Raw genomic sequence first — 20,940 nt, forward strand, 5'->3', positions numbered from 1 at the left:
CACATCTCCTCCACTGCCACCTTACCCTTCATTCCTTTCGCACGCAGGATCCTCACGGATGGCACGAAGCACAGAGGGACGTGAAGCTCTGCTGCAAATCCTCGCCGTGCCTGTGCCTGGGGTTCTCCCTAAGTGACAACGGCAGCAGAGGGAATTTTACCATGACTCCAGTTCGTGCCTCTGCCTCCACAGACGATGAGCAAGTGCTACAGAGCTGCCAGAACCTAGATTTCACTTACCTGTCGGTTCATAAAGCAATGGGAGCAGCAGAGGCGCAGGAGTGGTCTGTGTGCTGGGAGAACAGTTTCATCTGTCTATAGGATTGTTTTGCTTACTATCATGCTAGGTTTCTTTTCAACCAAAAGGCTTGAGCTCTGAAAACACAAACTTCTCACACCCCTAGCAAATAATATGAAAATGCTTGTAGTTTTCCGTTCTTCATCCCTGATCTATAAACCATCCCACGGCCATTTCCTCTGGTTTCTCAATTTACTCCTCTATGCTCCCCTATTATCTTTCATTCCAATCGGGACGTTCACTCTCACATAGCTTTCCCATTTACTGAAGGCTGTGGATAAGCACTTAGATGCCTTCAAAACGCCGGTGCCTCAATGACGGTGAGTTAAAAACCGTAAATTACGGGTGTAAAGGCAGGCATTTTCAAGCGAACGGTTTACACCCGCCGTTCACCGGCACTATAAACCTCCCGCGCCCAGCTGTGAGGATGGTCACTACCCGTGAGGGGAGGCTGAGGGCGCTGTACCACGCAGCTCACTGTTAGGGGTACACTCGGCGTTTCCACATAACCACCTATGGCAGCACCTGGACACCCGAGCGCTGCTGCTGAAGGGACGAGCCCTGACAGCAGCGCTCAAAGACACTGCTCCTTTCCGGGTGCTGTCCCTCAGCAGCCGGCGAGGCCACAGCAACACAAACCCACGACCACCCCACTATGGCGGCTCCACCACGCCCGCCGCCTCGCCCTCAGAGAGAGAAGACGGGGAGGGGCGCCTTCCTATTGGCCGTCCCTCGTCCCACCCTTCTCTCCCATTGGGGGACGGTAGGTAGGAGGCGGGGCCACTCGCTGAGCGGCAGCAGCTGGGCCGAATCAGAGGACGAAGCCGTCCTCCCGGGCAGCGCTGGGGCCAGGGTGTGCCGAAGCCAATGGGAGCGGAGTGGAGCTCATGCCGCGCCGGGAGCAGGTAAACAGCGGCGGCCGTCGGGGAACCCCGGGGAGGGAACTGGCTTTGGTCCTGCCCCGGGCTCGGGTGGCCTCTACCGCTGGGAGGGGCCGGGCCTTGGCCGAGGGGATTTCGGAGTCGCAACGCTGCTGGAGCCGTGCGGGGCCGCTCCGCTTCGCTTTGCTCCACGCCGGGGCCTGGCATAGTGGCTGTGGTGGGGAGGGAGCTCCGGCAGCCTGGCTGGCTCCTGGAGAAAGTTACATCTCTGTGTGTACGTATGTATATTTCTATATGTGCACCTATTATATATGTGCATATGTAAATACATATTGTTATGTGTGTGGGTGTGTGTCCATGGCCATAACCATACACATATATGTCGATGTATTTCTCCTGGGCGGCGGCATTTCTCCCTGCAGCCCAGGATTTGGCTCGAAGTGCTGCCGGCACGCTTCACCCTTGTAACCGCTCGAAAAGGAGCAGGGGAAAGGCCTCCATGGTCTCTGCTCGTGGCCTCCTGCAGCATCCCTGCGTGGCGGGGGGGCTTCTAGTCTCTTCTGTTTCAAAGTGCTTGTTGTTTCCCTCTCGTCCAGCCGCTGTGGGGGTGGCCGTGCGCTGGGACGGCCGGGGCAGCTCACCCAGTCTGGTGTGCCCATAGCAAGCGCTGGGGGAGGACGGGACACCCTGGGCTCCGTGTCCCCATGGCAGACCGCCCCTGGTACCCAGGTAGGGCGCAGGAGCCGAGCCCCAGCGCTGGTGTCCTTGGGTGTCCCCGGTGTGTCACTTCTGGCAGCGGTAGCACAGATGCGAGCAGCGTGTGAATTCTGACCCAGGCTTTGAGGCTTTGCTGGCTGGTGTCGGTAGCTCTGCAGGGCTGTGGTGGGAAGTTGACTGCTAGTGTGTTAGGGCTTAACGCTGGCAGAATAATCCTTCTGATCCTCCTTGGGAGGGTCTGATCTCTGCTCTGCCAGCAAAACAGCCCTGTGGGGCCATGTGCTGTGCCTTTCTTGGGGGAGTAATTGAAAGCAGTGCTAGCTCAGCTGTGTTGGTGTGCCCTAAAATGCAGAAAGAGGGCTACAGATCTTTACACCTTCCCATAATATCTTGAGTTTCCTTTATGTTCTGGGGCTGCAAGTGAATGGCATTTGCAAGTTCTGTTTTGAGCACTGAGATGGCATGTTCCAAGTCCCCCATTATTTTAGCAGCATCCACGTCCTGCCATTATTTACTGGCAAGAACTGGAAATCCTTCCTCCTAATTTTGGCCCCACCACTTAGGATACCTTAGAAGTTTTCTCCTCCTCTTCATACTTCCCAGCAGCAGTGCTTGCTACAGCTGAAACTTCAGAGAACATCAGGCTGTCACTGTCAGCCCACAGCTTTCTCTTGATCTAAATACAGCAAAGAAAAACTAATTCTTAATCTAATTGCCATCAATTATAGCATATATATATACATATACCTAAAAAAAGCAGGAATTTTAACTCTCAAGTATATTATTTTCTGCCAGCCCGTAGCAGCTGTTCTGTGGTGTATATTGTATGTGTATTGTCTGTGATGGATGACAGGCAAAGCAAAGGATTTAGGTTTGCGTGAAGCACAGTGATGCTGCAGAATGACATTAAAGGGCAATCCGAGGCTAGATCCTACCGTTAGTGTGAACTGGCCCCAATTAATCAAACTTGATAAAGCTGATTTATTGCAGCTGAGGAAGGAGGTCCCTTGCACAAGGGACATCTGGAAGAGAGAAACTGTGACTCCTGCTTTCCTGCAGGCTCCACAAGACTGCTGTAAAGCAGGAGTTGCTGTATTCCCACCTCAGCTGCTCTGTTACAGGGAGCACTTACTACTGACCTAGTTTTTGTCCCCTTTCATATTTGCCATCTGTTTTTTGAGAGTTTGGTCTTTTGGCTCTTAAGCATATGATTTTTTGGAAAGGGACCTAATGGTTTGAATCCATCCACAGAGGGGGGGGGGGAAAAAGGAAAATCTTGCTTGATACCCTGCAGCCAAGAGGGTCAGTTTTGATGATGGTTTGGTGCATGTTGTTCAACTACTTTATTTACTGTATTTGATAGACCGTGCTCTGTAGCTTTCTGTGAATACAGATACAGCTTACATTCCCCTCCAACCTGAAAGCCACTCCTGTTGCTACAGCCAGAAAGGAGCACGCTTGTCTCAGCTTGCAGTGCTTTCCTTTCCTGACCTTTCCTTCCCCCTTTTCAGCTCAGCCTAGGAAGACACAGTCAGTGTGCATGGGTGTATTTGGTGTCACAAACAGTAGGAAAGAAGGTTCCTGTGCCTTCCATTATGGGGGTATCTTGCATCCTTGGGAGGCAGAAATTATCTCCGCAAGGCAGCTTCCCTCAGGTTAACTGGTGAAATGATACCAGAAAACTGTGGGTTTGTAACACCCCTTTCTTGGTTGCCTGATGCTCTGTGGCTCCCTTTCTATCTGGAAAGAAAGCCCCCAGGACAAGGCTCTGCTAATCCCAAAGGATGCTGTTGTGCTGGGCACATGGATGTGAGAGTGACTAGGCTGTCCTTTCCTCCCCTGAAAGGCATGCTACTTAAACCAAAGCTCTCTCTGGCAGCCAGCACAGCCTTGGTTGAAGGTGCAGCTCTGATGAACAAATAGAACATCAGGCAAACTCCCTACTGTGTCTGTGGGGGGAAGAAGGGGAGGGCCAGTGTGCCTACCTCTGTAAACCGTATGTCAACGGCTCCTGCTTAGCTAAAAGGCACGCTGCCATAGGTGCTGCAGGCCTGAGGTGAGGGTGGGCTGCTGCTCCCTCTGGGAGCGAGCAGAGCAGAGGGCTTGCTGCTGTAAGGCTTGGCCCTACTGGAACAGGGGTGGCTCAGCCAACATTTGCTTTACCTCAGTGTGGGCACTGGGGCTGTTCACATAGCCAGCCTGGGAGCTGGTCCTGCTGCAACCTGGCTCCTTAAAAGCAAAGGAAAACAGTGCCTATTGTCTTCTCAAAAGAGCTAGACAGAGCACCTGGTGTTGGCACCAGAGAGACCACCCTTTGGGGAGGACCATGTATTTAGGTCAGTTTAAGGCAGCTGTGAGTACAGCATCTGAGAATTTGTTGAGGGCTTGTTGCTATAGGAGTTCCTGAATCTATAGGAGCTATAGAATCCCAGATATGCTGGAGTCTGTGTCAGCCCTCAATGAAACCAAAGCCATGTAAACAAGGGACAGTAAAGCTGTGTTCAGGACTGAGTCTGCTTGCTGACCAGAAATGTTGTTGCATCTTTGCATTTATCCATATACTTGTTGAGGGAGAACATGTCCAGCTTAAAAACGGCCGTTTTAAAACATGAGATTCTTTTCCCATGCAGTCGTGCAGGTTAATAATTAGCACTGTTTTTGCTATTGGTTTAAGTCCTCCAGTGGGCTTAACTAGGGTGCTGAAAGTAGGCTAATGAACTGGCTGACCCTTCTAAATCCTCTCCAGAATTTATACAGCAAAACTTGTGTGTCAGTTTCTTAAATACTGGGAGAAAAAGTTCTTTAATATTTCCACTGAGTTGTTAAAAACCTAAATATTGGTCCCAGACTATCAGAGAGTAAATCTTTACTTATTTTTTCCCTGGTCTCTGACATGGGCAGAAGGTTTTGAGTGTTACTTAAATTCCATGGGTAACAGATCCTCTGGCATGCATAACTGCCTGTTCACAGACCCAGAAGTATGTCACAACTGAATGACTTCATATACCTGCTGTCTTTAAAGGCCTGAGTCCTGTAGCTGAACCAAAATCTAGGCTGTCAACTGTACACTGTGAGACTTCATGCTCAGTTAAAGGATGTGTTAAGTGCTTGGAGTGGAGATTTTAGGCTCTAAGAAAAAGCAGACAAATGCAGGTGTTACGCAGCTCACTCAGTAATCCTGCAGACGGGTTTGGCTTGAGGGCTACCCCTGCATTTGTTTCCTGTAGCTGCACCACTTTTATCGGCTAAAAGAGGAACAAAATGATGTGAAAAAGCTTGAAGAGAAGGCAGGGGAGGAGCACATCTCTGAAAAACGTTTCACTTGGGCAGATGGAGCTGACATTCTAAGATTTCTCAAAGGTGCCAGATGTGTTGAGGAGGTTGTGAAAGAAAGGGGAACCAACGTTCCACTCCTCCCTCTTTCCTCCCTCCAGAGTGAATTGCAATCTCCTCAGCGAGAAGCAGGAGTATCTCAGAGATCTCCAAAGCATCCACTCTGACCTTTCAAGCTGCCTGGCACACAGCAGGCTGTACTGGTCAGACTTGAGTGCATGATTCAGATTTAAGCGACTGCATCCAAAACACGTGGCTTCTTCAGCTTCCTCTTCTGAGTTGGATGTATTTCCCGACACACATGGGCTTGGGTGAAATACTGAGCAGGAGAAGTGTTCTTGTAGATATTACAGCTTTACAGTGCTTTAGAGTCATAGAATCAAATAGGTTGGAAAAGACCTCTAAGCCCATCTGTTACCCCAGGACTGTCAAGCCCACCACTAAACGATGTCACCTAGGGCAAGTTGATCTCCCCTCATGGCTGAGCTGCGTGATCTACAGCCACAGCCACACCTCATCTGCCCCCTCAGAGTGGTCCCACGCTATGTAGCTGCTGCCCCTACCCCTCATGGCCCATGGCTGCCCCTGCTCTCACCTCACAATGTCCCCTCACAACCACCCCATCACTCCCCTCATGATCTTACCACATGGCTGCCCCGGCTCTCCCCTCATTATCTCCCTTCACCTAAGGAGACAGGTCTTTCCATTTCTACAAACCTCTCTTTGTCCATGGGCAAAAAGAAGAACTGCTTATAAAGTTTAATCTGGTTAAGAACCAGTCAAACCAGCACGTAACTCCTGGTTAGGGGCTTGTGCAAATGTGAGGGTCTGGGTTACTAAGAAACTTATGCTATCTGCGATGCTTGCAGGAGTGCTGTGTAAGAGCTGAGCTCCATTAGCCTTCTAGCAGGCAACCAGCATCTGAGGTGATGCTTTGTTTGGCCGATGCAAATCAAACACTTAAGCACTGAGAAACCTCCTTTGTGGAAATCAAGGTGTATTAATGGGAAAGGGAAAACAAGAGGCAGCAACTGTGAAAGCTGGGGCAAAGAAAATGAGGTATTAAATTGCTTCAGTGCTGCTTTGTGCTGTCCTCCCTGACTGTAAAAGTAACAGTGACTTTAATGGAATGGATTGTCATGCCTGGGGTGACAGCAGGCTAAATCAGGTGTTAGAAGGAGATGGAGTTACTTAGCGTGCTGTAGCCTCCCTGTGTCCCCTCCTCACACTTCCAGGGGTTTGCACTGCAGCGTTCACTGTTTCTCTTCCCTTCTGCTGTGCTTGCCTCCTCAGCCTTGAGCAGTGCTTGGCTGCGCCCCTCCTGAGTGCTCGCTGGGAACGCAACGATGATCACATTCATGAACAACTCGGACAGCGAGGAGGAGCCCTGCAATGAGAGAACATCCCTGATGTCTGCGGAGAGCCCTCCGGTGCCCTCCTACCAGGATGGCCTGCAAGCCTCAGGAGCCGGGGAGCCGCAGGCACATAGGGTAGGTGTGCGTCCTTCCTGGTGAGTGAAGGAATGGGATGTGGTGATAGATACAGTTCTGCTACCCCTCAGGCCTTCCCAGCAGGCTGCCCAGCAGGATTGCTTTGGCCACTGTTGTTTCTCACTCGCAGCATCAGTATGGGTTCCCATTTCTTCACTGTGACTTCTTCCCTCTTTTAATCTCTATATATACTCCTCCCTTTTCCTTCCTTTTGGTCATGTTACAATTTTACGGATACAAGCTTTTAATCTGGACCTGATGCACATATGACTCTTGCAGGATATCCTGTTCAGCCTCCTTGTTTTGGCAGAAACCCTTTGTCTGCTCTGATCAAATGCAGAAATATTAGGACAGAGTCTATTCCTGCTGCTAGTGAAGCAGCAGGGTAAAGCAAGCACAGTATTGCTGTGGGGGGATGAACTGGTCAAGCTTATGCACTCCAGTGACATTTCCTCTACGTTCTGGGCATCTTGCCCTTCATGTGCATGCGCCCATGTGTATGGCACTTGAAGAGGCCCCAAGATATTCATAGTTTTGGTTTAAGAGCTCTTGCAGCTTGTTTGCAATGGAATTTCTAATTGTATTGTTCCTTTGGTACCCCTCTGTTACGAGGCACGTTGGTGTGCTGTGGTGGCCTACAGCAGTCTCATGAAATATGATGGAATAAAACTTTGAACACAAAGAAGTGTCTCACATAACTTGTTAATCTTTCTTTTCAGAAGAGGCGAACAGGTAGCAGCCGTAGCCCTAACAACGTTGCTGATGGGGAAATGTCTGACTCGGGTGTTCCAGTGAGAGGAAGCGCCTTGGAAAACGAAGAGGAGGAACTGACTCTGAAATATGGAGCAAAGCATGTAATCATGCTCTTTGTGCCTGTCACCCTTTGTATGATTGTTGTCGTCGCCACCATAAAGTCAGTGCGCTTCTATACGGAGAAAAACGGGCAGCTGTAAGTGGGGTCTTCAAAACAGCCTCTGAGTACATGGGATCTCTAGCTTTACACACAGGTTCCTCATACACTCTGTGTACACAGAGTGCTTCCTTGGCAGGTTGGGAGAACCTTTACACAGCTAAAGGTGGCTGTGCAAGTGTACAAAGACATTACTAAAGTATGCTACGTTCCTCTGTGTAAGTCCTTCCATACCTGCATTATACTGATGAATTAGCACTGTCATTAGGGCGCCCTAAGTGAAGCCTATGAGCAGCGTAGTAGTCGTAGAATCACAGAATGGTTTGGGTTGGAAAGGACCTTAAGATCACCCAGTTCCAACCCCCTGCCACGGGCAGGGACACCTCACACTAAACCATGTCACCCAAGGCTGTCCAGTCTGGGCTTGAACACTGCCAGGGATGGAGCATTTACCACTTTGGGCAACCTGTTCCACTCTCTCACAACTCTCACAGTAAAGATCTTCCTTGTATCTAACCTGACCTTCCCCTGTTAATGTTTAAACCCATTACCCTTTATTCTATTGCTACAGTCCCTAATGAAGAGTCCCTCTCCAGCATCCTTGTAGGCTCCCTTCAGATATTGGAAGGCTGCTAGAAAGTTGCTTCATACTGCAGCGTAAAAGGCTCAATCTGAACTCCTCATCTGCTCACTCACTAGCTGGCAGCAGTCAGGGAATAGCATGTTCATTTGGATGAGTGTCTCATTTCCTGATGACATTTCTGGTTCTCACAGACTCACGGTGTGGATACATAATTCATACAGTTATGATTGATAGTGTTCATGCTGACTGTGCTTGAGAGCACTCCTGGGGCTCTAACTGTGCTTCACATGTTGGGTGGAGAAACAGGGACTGTGGTCCCTTGAACTGAACCAAATGGGGGTGAAGGGTGGGATGCAGGGTGATGAGAAGGGATAAAAGAGTCCAAAACTCTCTACCAAGTGTGTAAAGAAAGGGATGTAGCCTTGTAATCATCATGGAGAGGATCCAAAGCATGCAATAAAAATGTGTGGCCTGGAGAGAAGCTACTAAAATGAAGTAATTTAAACTCTAGGTCTCTTTGTTTAGAGCTTTACCAGCCACAGCTTCTTGTAGGAATGTGCTTTTGATAGAGACCACTAATCTTTAGTTGATAATTAACTGGAGCCCAGCCACTTGAGAGGCTACCTCTTACGTTTGCTGTCCTTGGCAGTCCTGCCTCCCTTCCCCACACACAGAGAGGACTGGCTTTATCTATCTTGTTGCAGTTGGTTGGAAGAGAATATATATACTTTATATGGCTTTTGCTTTATACTGCAGGATCTACACCCCTTTCAGCGAGGATACCCCATCTGTGGGCCAGCGTCTCTTGAACTCAGTGTTGAACACCATCATCATGATCAGTGTCATCGTCGTAATGACTGTTTTTCTAGTTGTGCTCTATAAATATCGCTGCTACAAGGTACAGTGTTCATGCCAGAGCCTTTTCAACCTGTATGCTGTGAGCCTGAGTTCAAGTGGAGCTTGTGTGTCGGTGAGAAATACAGGCACTGCACTGGCTAGTCCACATCTTAGTCACAGCAAGAAGCATCTTGTACAGCAGCCTTTGTCAGAGGTGGCAGAGCTGTGCCCCTGAATATGCCTTGCTGGCTTTTTGTCATTAATGGTAGGCTCTTAAAAACCAGGCCTGCTACTTTGTGTTAGTCAGGTCTGAGTCTTCACCATCTGATCAAGAAGGTTTGCAGTTCATACATGTGGAGTAAGTAAGGCATACCGTGAATGCCTTCTCTTGGGAAGTTTCAGACAAGCTTTGTAGGAACTGCTATTCTTCCTGCCTGTGGAGGCTCTGGTGGATGGGACAAGGCTTTGGGGGGGAAAGGCACATTCAGGTTTTGTGGTGCCCAGGGAGTTTTCTGTGTTGTACCAGCCCAGCATTTGAGCACTGGCCATTGCTGTGTTTTAAACTTGGCCCTGAGGTGGACTTACTGTACAATCTTGGGCAAACCCCTCCTTCTCCACCAAGCAGAGAGAATGTGCTCACCTATCTGATCTAGGAGCCAGGCTATGGGTACCCATGGAAATTGATAGGAAAGAGGCTAAAAAAAAAACCCTAAAACCCAACCAACAAAAACAAATACCAAGGAATAGAACACAAAATGAGAGAGTTTGGGAGAACTGGGAGCAATTGGCAGTCCCTCCTCCCTCACTGGCAGTGGGGAAGGCAGTCTTTGGAAGCTGGAGGGGGGTGCAGAAGGACAATAGAAGCTCTGTCAGTAGTGTGTGCACTAGGCACTGCAAGCTGCGTGAGGGGTAACAGTACCTTCAGTCACTGTCTCTTTTTGTCCTTGATAGTTTATCCATGGCTGGCTGATCTTGTCCTCTTTGATGCTGCTCTTCCTCTTTACCTACATATATCTCGGGTAAGTGGGAATGGTGCAGGTAACCTGGCAGTTCAGAGTGCAGAAAATGCCCAACTCGAACAACACGAGCAACGTCTCCCTTCTCCAAATGGAGGTTTAAGAACTGTTAGAATCATTAATTAAATTAAAAAATGGCAAATGAAGTCTTTAATAGGCAGTGCCTACTTTATAAAAATCACTGGTACTATGAGTGTGAAGCGAGCAGGCTGACCCTTGTGGTACAGAGGCACTGAACTGTATGTTGAGGAACAAAGGGAAAGGAACTTGACAGGCTGAGTTCTTTGTTTTGCCTTTTTCTTGGGCTGTATTGTTGCAAACTCATTCCCATAGCTCCCAGCTTAGACACAACCAAGCTTTTAATCTGCAGGTGACACTTAGAACTTTTCAGTTTTAACTGAAACTTCTCAGTTTTAACATCATGCATGTGGTGGGATGGCTCTTACATGGCTTCCTTGCTGCAGGTGGTCACGTAGCTGCAGGCCTATGTTTGGTTAACACTTGAAATCCTGCCTGCTCAAACCATTGTAATCACTGTTGACCTCAGGACTAAGGCATTGTGGTGACTGCGCACGTGGCATGTCCACCTCCTACAGGAGGAACAGAGAGCTAAGAGAAGCCATTGGCCACAAGGCAGGTTCCCCTTTCATCTTGAGAGCTGCTTCTACCCTGCTTCCTCTTCGTGTAATAGGAGGCTTGTTTAACTTTGGCTAGTAGGATGCTTTGTGTGTTAGCTGCTTTTATTGCTTAGCTAAATTTTCTTCTATTCCAGTGAAGTATTGAAGACGTACAATGTGGCCATGGATTACCCCACTCTGTTCTTAGTCATCTGGAATTTCGGAGCTGTTGGGATGATTTGCATACACTGGAAAGGTCCCTTACAGCTTCAGCAAGCATATCTTATTATGATCAGTGCTCTAATGGCACTGGTTTTCATTAAGTATCTACCGGAGTGGTCAGCGTGGGTGATTCTAGGTGCAATCTCCATCTATGGTAAGTCTGGGTTGGGACTCTCAAGGTGTGGCTCATGGAGAGGCTACTCTGAGAGGCAGTCTCAGGACTGTGGATGTCATTCAGACAACAACTTTATGGTGCTAACAGGTTTAGAATGGGGCAGAAGGGCAATTAAGCGGACTCTCTCGCTTGTCTCTTGCTGACTTGTTCCTATAGGTACTGCACTCCTACCATGTTTTTCAAAGTGGAATGACAAGTTGGGGAAGTACTGAACCACATCTGACTGCATGGTGGGGGTGGCTGGATTTTTGTCAGTAGCAACCTGATAGTCTTGCAGGTTCCATTTGTGGTTATCAAGAGATCATGGATTTTGGTATGAGTAATAAATTTCAAGAGAACTTGCAGAACAAGGGGTAGTTGGGAGGTAACGTTCAGATTGGTGAGGAGCTGTGATGGAGGAGAGAGGGCAGGCAAAGAGGAACTTCCTTCATGTGAAACACAGAGTCAGTGTGTGTAGCAGTGGGTTGCAGGAGGTGAACAAAGCACTCCCAGTCTTCATCTAATTAAATTTAACACCTTGATATAATGCTGTTATCTACTTTCCAAGAAATAACGTGCTATTCTCAGGAGGCTTTTTATAGGATTAGCACAATGAAAACTCTTAACTACTACACTGAGGCTTGGGGATGGTATTTTAAGTGAACAGCATCTTCAAGGACTTGAACAACAGAAACTGCCATTCAGGAAATCATCCAGTTAATATTGACAGATGTAATTTTGAGGGGAGAATAGCTTTTTAAAGATAAAGAATGTAAAATATGCATGATAGTTTGAGATGAGATTGTCTGGCCTTTTTCTCTTCGCAGATCTGATGGCTGTTCTCTGTCCCAAGGGGCCACTGAGAATGCTGGTAGAAACTGCACAGGAGAGAAATGAGCCCATTTTTCCTGCATTAATATATTCCTGTAAGTATGATCAGAATGTTAATGTTTTTAGTCAGATTAAACAGCCTATTTCTGTGTCAAACTGAAGAGCACTATTTTAGTTACTTCCTTGCCCTAAGATTGGTGTGCATTTATATTCTGGAACAGACCATTTATAGAAGGCCTTGTTTATCAGTTACAATGGTGCCAACTCTAATTAGCCACAGGAAGCCTCTATTTGCCTCATAGAATCATAGAATAGTTAGGTCTGCAAAGGACCTTAAGATCTAGTTCCAACCCCCCTGCCATGGGCAAGGACACCTCCCACTAAACCAGGCCACCCAAGGCTCAATCCAACCTGAAGCTGAAATGTTCAAACCAGATTTATCCTTTCATGAATGCAGTGCAGAACATGCCCTTTTGTTCTGCATACTGTTAACACATAACCTGTGTTAGATGGACAGTAGTCTTTGCTAAGTTCTCTGATGAGATGATGCCACTCAATACACTTCTACCTTATGCATACACTTCATGTACTTTTAACGTGTGATGAGGTTCTGTGCTTCCCATAGCTCCCTCTTGCTTTGTACACTGTATGGACAGCAGTGCTGTTCACTTTCTGGCTGCTGGCTTTGTAAATGATTCAAGCATTGCTCTACAAACAGAATCAGTTGTCTCTTCCCTGGCTTTCTTGGGCTGTTTAACTGTGATGGTGTCTTGTGTCCTTATCCAAAGGTATATATGTACTTAAGATAGGTGAACGGCAGACGAATCAGCACTCACGGGGTCTGGACTCAAGTGATTTGTGGACATCAGTGACTTTTGCATTACATCAGTTTTAAGGAGAATGGCTATTGCCAGATGTTCAGTGGGAAGTTGAGGATGGCTGCAACGTTATTGCTCTTTTTTCTTCCCCCCAGCATTTAATGTTACATAAAAGCTCTTATATGTTCCAAGCAGAGCTTCTCTTGGCTTTAGCTCACCTCCGTTTTACTGGAGGTTATGTTATACTGGCCTGAGACAATCTAGATGAATCACAGAATGGTTGTGTTGGAGGGGACCTTAAAGCTCATCCAGTTCCAACCCCCTGCCAGGGGCAGGGACACCTTCCACTAGAGCAGGTTGCTCCAAGCCCCATCCAACCTGGCCTTGAACACTGCCAGGGATGGGGCAGCCACAGCTTCTCTGGGCACCCTGTGCCAGAGCCTCAGCAGCCTCACAGGGAAGAATTTCTTCCTAGTGTTTAATCTAAATCTCCCCTCTGTCAGTTTAAAGCCATTCCCCCTTGTTTGTCACAACATGCCCTTGTAAAAGGTTCCTCTCCTCATGTTTTAGCTAACAAGGGTTTCTTTAAAGGAGAATGCAATTCAACAGATAGTAAGTACCGAACAAAAGGATCTTGTGCAGAACATCAGTGTCTCCATTGCAAGACCACATTCTGTGGCTCCCTCTAGATGTAAAAACATCCCTTGGCTGAGCTTGTAGTGGAAAAGCAGGCACTGTGTTTGCTTTGGCTTACTTTGTTTAGTTTAGCTTCTATAAAAACAGGAAGAGTAATGCACACTTAAATAAACGACTGATTTGAGTTCCCTTCCACTGATTCCAAAATGGTTTGTCTTCCTTTTTAGTTTAGGGGTCCATATCAAGAATAAACTCCCAAACATCCTTCAGTTGTTCTTGGAACCAAAACAGAAATAGCTGCTATTCTGACAGGAAAGAATCAAACCAAATAGGGAGAGGGAAGACTAGTACACCTAAAACTAGACAGCTCCTGCATATCCCTCCTTTGGGTGCTTTACCTTTAGTAGAACATGAGGAGCAGGCTGTGTAAGTTAACCTCTGGTTACCTTTTGTACTACCATTGTTTCCTGGGCATTTGGTTTTTGAAGAAAACAAAAGAGATGAGGATGCTAGTTCTGGATTTTTGTGTTCTTTAGCCTCCAGAGAGGCCTGTACTGACTCTTACCTATCTGTACTCTGGGACTTTCTTAAAGACTGAATGCACTGCCTTAATTTTCTCTTACCTTCAAAGTGTGAGGGGAACCACCTAAAAATGAGAGGTTTAAAAGTATTTACAGAAGCAAAAGTTTGTATTTTTAGGGACAGCTAAATACCTATTTCCTCTGAGCTGTAGTGATTGATGTTTTATGCAGCTGTTTACTTTCTCTCTTGCTTCTAGCTGCTATGATGTGGACAGTTGGAATGGCAAAGCCAGACACAGCAGCAAGAGGACCAAGTCAGCAGACGTGGGATGCAGGTTTGCTTGCGTGTTACTCTTCTATACAGAGCACTGTTCCATGGAAATAATGTGTATGTTTTACACTGCAAGTACATGTAAGCCCCTAAATCCTGATGGATGCATTTTCTCGGTGGCTGCAGAACTTGATGTTCTGAAACCTGCCGTTAGGGCTGGCAGGAAAGATGACCAGATGATGTAGAAAGTTCCAGTATTCAAGCTGCTTTTATTTAAACCAAACACAAACAGGAAACCAAACAAATACTGTTAACACATCTTCAGACGTACTGAAGGCAGAGCTGAAAGTGGACTAGAGGGGGTTCATATTTTTACTAGCTGGGGATAGTACATTACAACATAGGCTCATAAATACAATGCCAGTGAGCTGCTGAACTTAAGTGCATTGCAGTGTGTTGTGTTCAGGCCACTGGCATGGAGCAGACATGCTCTTACCCAGCGGTAAGTGCAGCATGGCTTACCCTGCCAAAGAAAATGAACATCCTTACATTTACCACTGGGTAAAAGCTTATGTTTGCGCAGTTACCCAACAGTAGCTGAGGTGTACCAAGTTTACATGCTAGCTGCACCTGTGGCAATTTATGTGCCTTTGCTTTTATCTTCTTGACATGCAAATTAAACACAGTTTTAATGTGATTTTATAAAATGTCATTTATGATGTTGGGAGGATCTCCCCCATCTGGCCTTGCTGAACTTTAGAAAAGACAGTACCTTTTTATGTTAAAGCAGTAAATGTATGCTAAGGTTTGGTAACTGAACATGCTGCTTATCTCGGGGTAAAGCAGCTGACACACTAACAAACAGCAGGGACACAATCCTGCTTTGAAAGAGCATGCTGAGCCTACAGAATGCCTCTGTGGAAGCGCTCTGTGTCCCAGATCGCAGTCTGCTTGCATCTGCAGCAGCAGCATCCTGTCAGACTGACATGGTCTGGAAAGTTTGTATGAGTGCTTCTGGAAAATGGGAACTGAGGAATATATCTCAGACAGGCTGCTTCCAAAAGCACTACCAAGGGCTCTGTTAGATGTGTTTAATAGGGGAAAATAAAAATTAAATCACTGAACAATGAAATGTGTCCACTTTCTACATGTGAACATCCCAGCTTCAGTGTCAGTGTGACTTCTCATAAATGGCAGTCCTCTTAGTCATCCATTTTTGTCATATGATCAGTTAGGGAACACCTGAGCATCTCCACCCCAAAGACACAAAGATGTGGGAATGCATATTGACTTTACTGGGCTTTACTTGTCATTCTAGCCTGTGCAGAGCTTAGTTCTGCATATGTACTTGCCTGTTAAAGCCATTGAGCTGCTGGGTAGCTGCCAAAGAAGCTGTGAACACATACTCTTCCTACTGGTTCGAATAATAACACGTGTTTTCCTCAAGGCCACTAAGTGTCTCTGCTTGAACTGGTCCTGATGATCACACCTCCAAGAAGCAAAGAGCTTACCCATCCCAGGGAAGTTTCACAGCAGTGTGGATTTCACGTGTTAAGTTATAAATGTAGCTACCTTTTCTTTTCTTTGCTTGTCTTGGCCTGTTTTTATGGAACCAAGCTGAGGATGGGAGAGGCAACCATGGGAGCTCTTCACATGCAGACTCTCAGATGTCGGAGACAAGGAGTCCTGTTCCAAACCGCCCCATCACTTCTCTAGAGGAGCTGGAGGAGGAGGAAAGTAAGAGAAGCTTTGTACCTTGACTTCAGTCAGAACCTGACTTTTTTCTTATTGTGGTTAACACTGTTACCCACTTTGGTCTAATTGAAATTGAAGAGTTGTGTCTTGCTGAGCAACAGAGATCTTGAGTCTCACTGCATATTACTTGCTGCTGCAGAATCTGATCTGGGATTGTAGTTCCAGTGACATCTCTTGGCTACACAATTGAAACAGTTCCTCCTTTTCCTTGCCTCCCATCCCTTTCCATTCTCATGCTTCCTTAGCGGGTACATCTGTAAAGCAGCCCAGGGCAGCACCTCAGAGAATGAGGCTGAGCAAAAACAGCTGTGGGAGAGGAGGCTGGAAGACTCGGCCTCCTCAGTAGTGTGTGGGGTGCTAAGGGTCCAGGTTGGAGCCAGGATGAGGAACCCTCACCTGCTCCCCAGGGGCAAGAATTTGTTCAGGAGGAAGCAGAGCAGGAGGAACAGAATTAACCCTTGTTTTCTTTCCCCACTTCTGTCAGGGGGTGTGAAGCTGGGCCTTGGAGACTTCATATTTTATAGTGTGCTTGTTGGGAAAGCAGCGGCCACAGCGAGTGGAGACTGGAATACCACGCTGGCCTGCTTTGTAGCCATTCTCATAGTAAGTGAGCAAGCTTTTAGTAACTCTCTTACACCCTATTTAGTAGAGCAGTGTTGCCAGAAGTACCAGCAGCTGAGTACTGCTTAATCACTGCAGGTAATGTGATGGGTATCTAGGAGAAACCACCTAATCTACAGAGTCAGGCTTTAAGCAGCCACTGAAGCTGAATGGTATCAACTTGTCAGAACAGAGCAAAGTGTGGAGATGGTAAAACAGCCAGTTACCAGCTTATTAGTTACAGCAGAACTGTCAGTGTGCTTGCTTCAGTGCTAAAAGACTGGGAACTTCTGTCAGCCAGAAGAGTCAGTATCATAAAGTGCATGTTTATCAGCAAGTAAAGTTGAAAAGGTTAATTCCCTTATGCTAAGGAGAGCTGCTACATAAGAGGATGAAGAACTGTCTTGTTCTGGTGTTTGAGCTTGGAAGGAAGGAGACTTAAAAATCCATGGAAATTATTAGTAAAAGCAGATGAGGATCATACTGTAACTGCTAAAGCACTCGGTCCTGCCAGGTCTAATGAACACACACTACTGAGCTTTCACCTAGGTAGAAAATAATTACTAGGAATTTGCTGTTTACATCAGCATCCTAATGGAAATTAACCAGCAGGATTTTTAAAAGGTAAAAGAAAATGAATTATTGTGTCCTTCATTCGTCATCATGGAGGAATTAGAAAGGGCTCAGATGAGAGAAGGAATCCATACCTAAATGCTTTTAGCCATACCGTCCTCCCAAAGTATACCAAAGCTTTCACACATGCTCCAAAACCCAAACCTTGGCCAGCTATCCAGATAAAACCAGAATCAACCTGTCATAGAATGCAGTGCAGTCAAAAGAACAGCAGTGGGTATTTTTCTATCTGCTGTTGATCTATTTATTTATTTGTTTTACCCCAAGACACCTTGCAAACTGGGAAGGCGTTAGCAGTACATGCTGCTGTATATTCACAGTCCTGCAGTGGAGGTTCTTATCTCTGTAGCTGACCAGGATTTAAGTGCTCTTATGTGCTGGAACAGTACTTCATGCGTAACGGCACGGAAGAAAATGTAATCTGTAAGTAAATGAGGCTCTCAGGGTCAGCTGTATGTCAGCGTGAGCTGCTTATAGCATCTTCTCAGCAGAAAGCTGTGAGCAAGATTACAGAAGAAAATGCCTGGGCAACTTGAAAGGTGAAGCTGGGGGCCTCTGCTAGCTCAGGCAGGAGTCAGATGCTGTACAGTGTGGCTTGTTATTTGTATATTAGGTTGTTGATGACATACATTTCCGGGCTTCTTACTGTATGTCTGTGTTTTTTGTTCTCTTCTCTCTTGCAGGGTTTATGCTTAACTCTCTTACTGCTGGCTGTTTTTAAGAAAGCACTGCCTGCTCTTCCCATCTCCATCACCTTTGGCTTGGTCTTCTACTTCTCGACAGACAACCTTGTGCGACCATTCATGGACACCCTGGCCTCCCACCAGCTGTATATTTAGAAGAGGTGGGAGTTAGAGGATTCTTTTGAAAGCTTTACTGTGAAGTATGGTTACACTGGAGTAAGTGCTGAAGTTTTACACTTAGTGCCATATATTTGTAAGGAAAACACTAACTCTGTGACATGATGTGTACTAAAAATGTAATATATACAGGACTCTGGGACTCCAGGGAAAATCCTGGCTCATTGCTGATGTCAGAGTGTTACTTTTATGTGATTTGATGTGTACACTGGCTGTTGTGAGCACAGAAACCTGTATGTAGCATGGGACGCTTGAAGAAGGGTCTGATTTGTGCTTCCAGAAGCTGAAGTGTTTTATCCCTGGAATTTCAATCAAGCTTAACTGTATTCTAGGGTTTTTAACACTTCTGAAGTGTTGTGCAAACACGCTGTGCAAGTGAATTGTAATCAGAGAAACATAGCAGCCAACATGCACAGAACAGAGCAGTGTGTTACACCTGCAGTAGGGAAGTGAGGCTGAGCTGCATAACCTGTCTTCTGTGCACACAACTTCTGCAATTGTCCCAAATGCCTATTTATTCTGACCTTAGATATAGTGAGCCATGATGGATTGAGGCAGGAATGTTGGTGATTGGGATGTTTAAACGTAAGGCTTCTGATGTTCTGAGCGCATCCACCACCGCACCTAATGGCTGATGGAGGCAGGGCTGCCTGTTCCAGCACATCAGATCCTCAGTGTGGGAATTCAGATACTTTCTTCCTGTCTTCTCCCAGCATTTTACCTTTTTGGAAGTCTTTTTCTGGCTCCATACTACAATCCTCAGATTACCATCAGGTGGAAATTACTACAAAACTCCAGTAAATCAGATCTGTAACTTCTTGTGTGTATTTCTAGTTTCATTTCTGTGTGTGGCTGTAACTACTCCAAAGGAGGCTTTACCTTCCCTTTATGAAGAGGTCCTCTTACAGGGGTTGACACTTGGGCTTACCTAGTTTTTGGTACTGTTTAAAGATTATTTTATGTATTACAAATTTTAAACCAGTTATTTACCCTGTCATAACTTGTATCAAAAGACAGAGGTGCAAACTGCAATCTGCTTCTTACATAAGGCATCATTAATGCTAGGAATATTTACACACCCTTGAGTTCCTGTAAAAGAAATCAGTACAAGAATCACAGTGCTTGCTGCCAGTATAAAATACAGGTCTGACCAAACCTGGTGGTTTTCTCCACCTTTTAAAATCATCTGGTTTCTATTCAGAGAGTCAGCTTTTTAAAACAGCCAAGTTCTGTGGGTTTTAGTCTTTTCTTTTTAGTCTAGTGTCGATGATGCAAAAGAAGTGCTGTTTTCTTTGACAGCTCATCAGTGTCAGTGTTTCAGAATGCAACATGATGCAAGGTTTTGTGACTAATGCAGTGACAGAGAGATGCAGTTTCATCTCTCATAATGCTTTTTAGATAAGGCTTTGAACTACACATTTTTAAGGTAGTGTTTTTTCCAGTAGACTTGTTCAAGCTCATCTATTTTGGTATTTACGAAGGACATCATGCGGGTGATGCAAACACATGAAAGGGTTTTCACAAGCTGTGTGTCTCTCAGTTTGCTCTTTGTTTAGTTTTCTGTCCTCATTTCTCACATTAGCAATGTTTGGACTTAACATCTGCAGAGTTAATTATTACTGAAAGGTATTTCCTTTGGAAACATAAATCAGTAGAGCTCTGTCTGCTGATTTTTAAGGTTTATGTGAGCGTTGGGTTTTCTTCCTTTTCTTTTGGGGGTATTTTTTAAAGCAGTTATGGGGCCAAATGAGAATACTGCAAAGATGATACTACTTTTTGCATTGCATGGTGTAGAGAGGGTGTGAATTATTTATAAGCACTGGAGGAAAAATCCTGCTTGGCTTAACGGGGTTGTAGCATATTGTTAGAAACAACTGGTTTCTGTGAAAGCAGAGTTGATATTTGAAGGAAGCTGGAGGAATACCTTCAAATCTTGCAGGATCACTGCTGGAGCTGGTGGGTTGCTGCAGATCTGTGCTTGTCAAAGATTGGCCTTCCACTGAGCAGTTCTGCATAGTTTTGTTACTGTAATGTAAAAGGAAACTGAGCAACAGATTCTGTCAGTGCAACAAAATGTATTGTCCTGGTGAGTGACAGGAATATATCATGTACATACTGGAGTAGTTTTAATTGTGTAAAACTTCGTATGTGCTTATTATAAATACATACATATTCTCTCTGTGTGTTTATGTGTGCATATACACACAAACACACAAGTTTTAAAATGATATTGACTGATTTCTCATCTCATTGGCCATTTTCACCTGTGCGTAAAGCAAAGTTTTATTCGTGATGTTAATACCGTATGGCCTAAGCTGTGGAACTGGAGAAGGCAGGATTTACCTTATTCCCTAGCTGGCTACTACATGAGATGCTGAGTCAGGGATCTGGCAACTTGAATGAACAAAGCATTTGTCTGTCTCCTGTGCTCATTCACTGACTTCAGCTTGGCACATGCTCTGCTCAACTGCAGTCTCTGTCACCTGAAGAGATCCCAGCATTCCCACTGATGTACATCCCCCTAAAAGCACTGCTGTCAAGTAGACTGGGGTGACACCCTTCTTGATGTGGGTGTGACTTCACAGCCTCAAGTCCTGAAGGAGATGCCACATGTTGGCACTTTCCTACATGATCCCTGTCACACCCACTCCAGTATGAGAGACTGGAGATGCGTTCTGCCCGCAGAGGGTGCACAAGAAGCAGCACAGTCATAAAGTACAAGAAACAGGCTTCCTGGCAGATAGTCAAGGTCTTATTCATAGAACCTAACTTCAGGCTTTTAAGGCAAGTCCCTCAGAGAGAAGTCAGGCTGTGCTAGAAACGTCATCTCATCCTGGCTCACAGAGAGGAAGGGACACATTTGCAACATGAGGTGTCTCAGCAAGAGCCTTATGAACACTGCAGAAGTTGTGCCAGCTTCTGTTAGTAGATACAGGAAGGTCATAGCACATGTCTGTC

The 20,940-nt window shown here is 46.1% G+C and overlaps 1 protein-coding gene across 1 annotated transcript; it reads left to right on the forward strand.

Moving 5' to 3' along the window:
- The first annotated feature begins 1,065 nt into the window (after window positions 1-1,065).
- Window positions 1,066-20,165, forward strand: PSEN2 (presenilin 2). The gene is made up of 11 exons (XM_061350519.1): window positions 1,066-1,202; window positions 6,522-6,718; window positions 7,438-7,667; window positions 8,968-9,109; window positions 10,000-10,067; window positions 10,837-11,057; window positions 11,885-11,983; window positions 14,121-14,198; window positions 15,752-15,871; window positions 16,374-16,492; window positions 17,806-20,165. Exons 2-11 carry the CDS (start codon window positions 6,575-6,577, stop codon window positions 17,959-17,961), a joined length of 1,377 nt encoding a protein of 458 aa, XP_061206503.1. The 5' UTR covers window positions 1,066-1,202; window positions 6,522-6,574; the 3' UTR covers window positions 17,962-20,165.
- The last annotated feature ends 775 nt before the right edge of the window (window positions 20,166-20,940 follow it).

Source organism: Neopsephotus bourkii, unplaced genomic scaffold (genome assembly GCF_033783945.1).
Source record: "Neopsephotus bourkii isolate Nb327-2 ecotype Australia unplaced genomic scaffold, CSIRO-AGI_Nbou_v1 NB_518, whole genome shotgun sequence".
In the NCBI taxonomy this organism is placed as follows: domain Eukaryota; kingdom Metazoa; phylum Chordata; class Aves; order Psittaciformes; family Psittacidae; genus Neopsephotus; species Neopsephotus bourkii.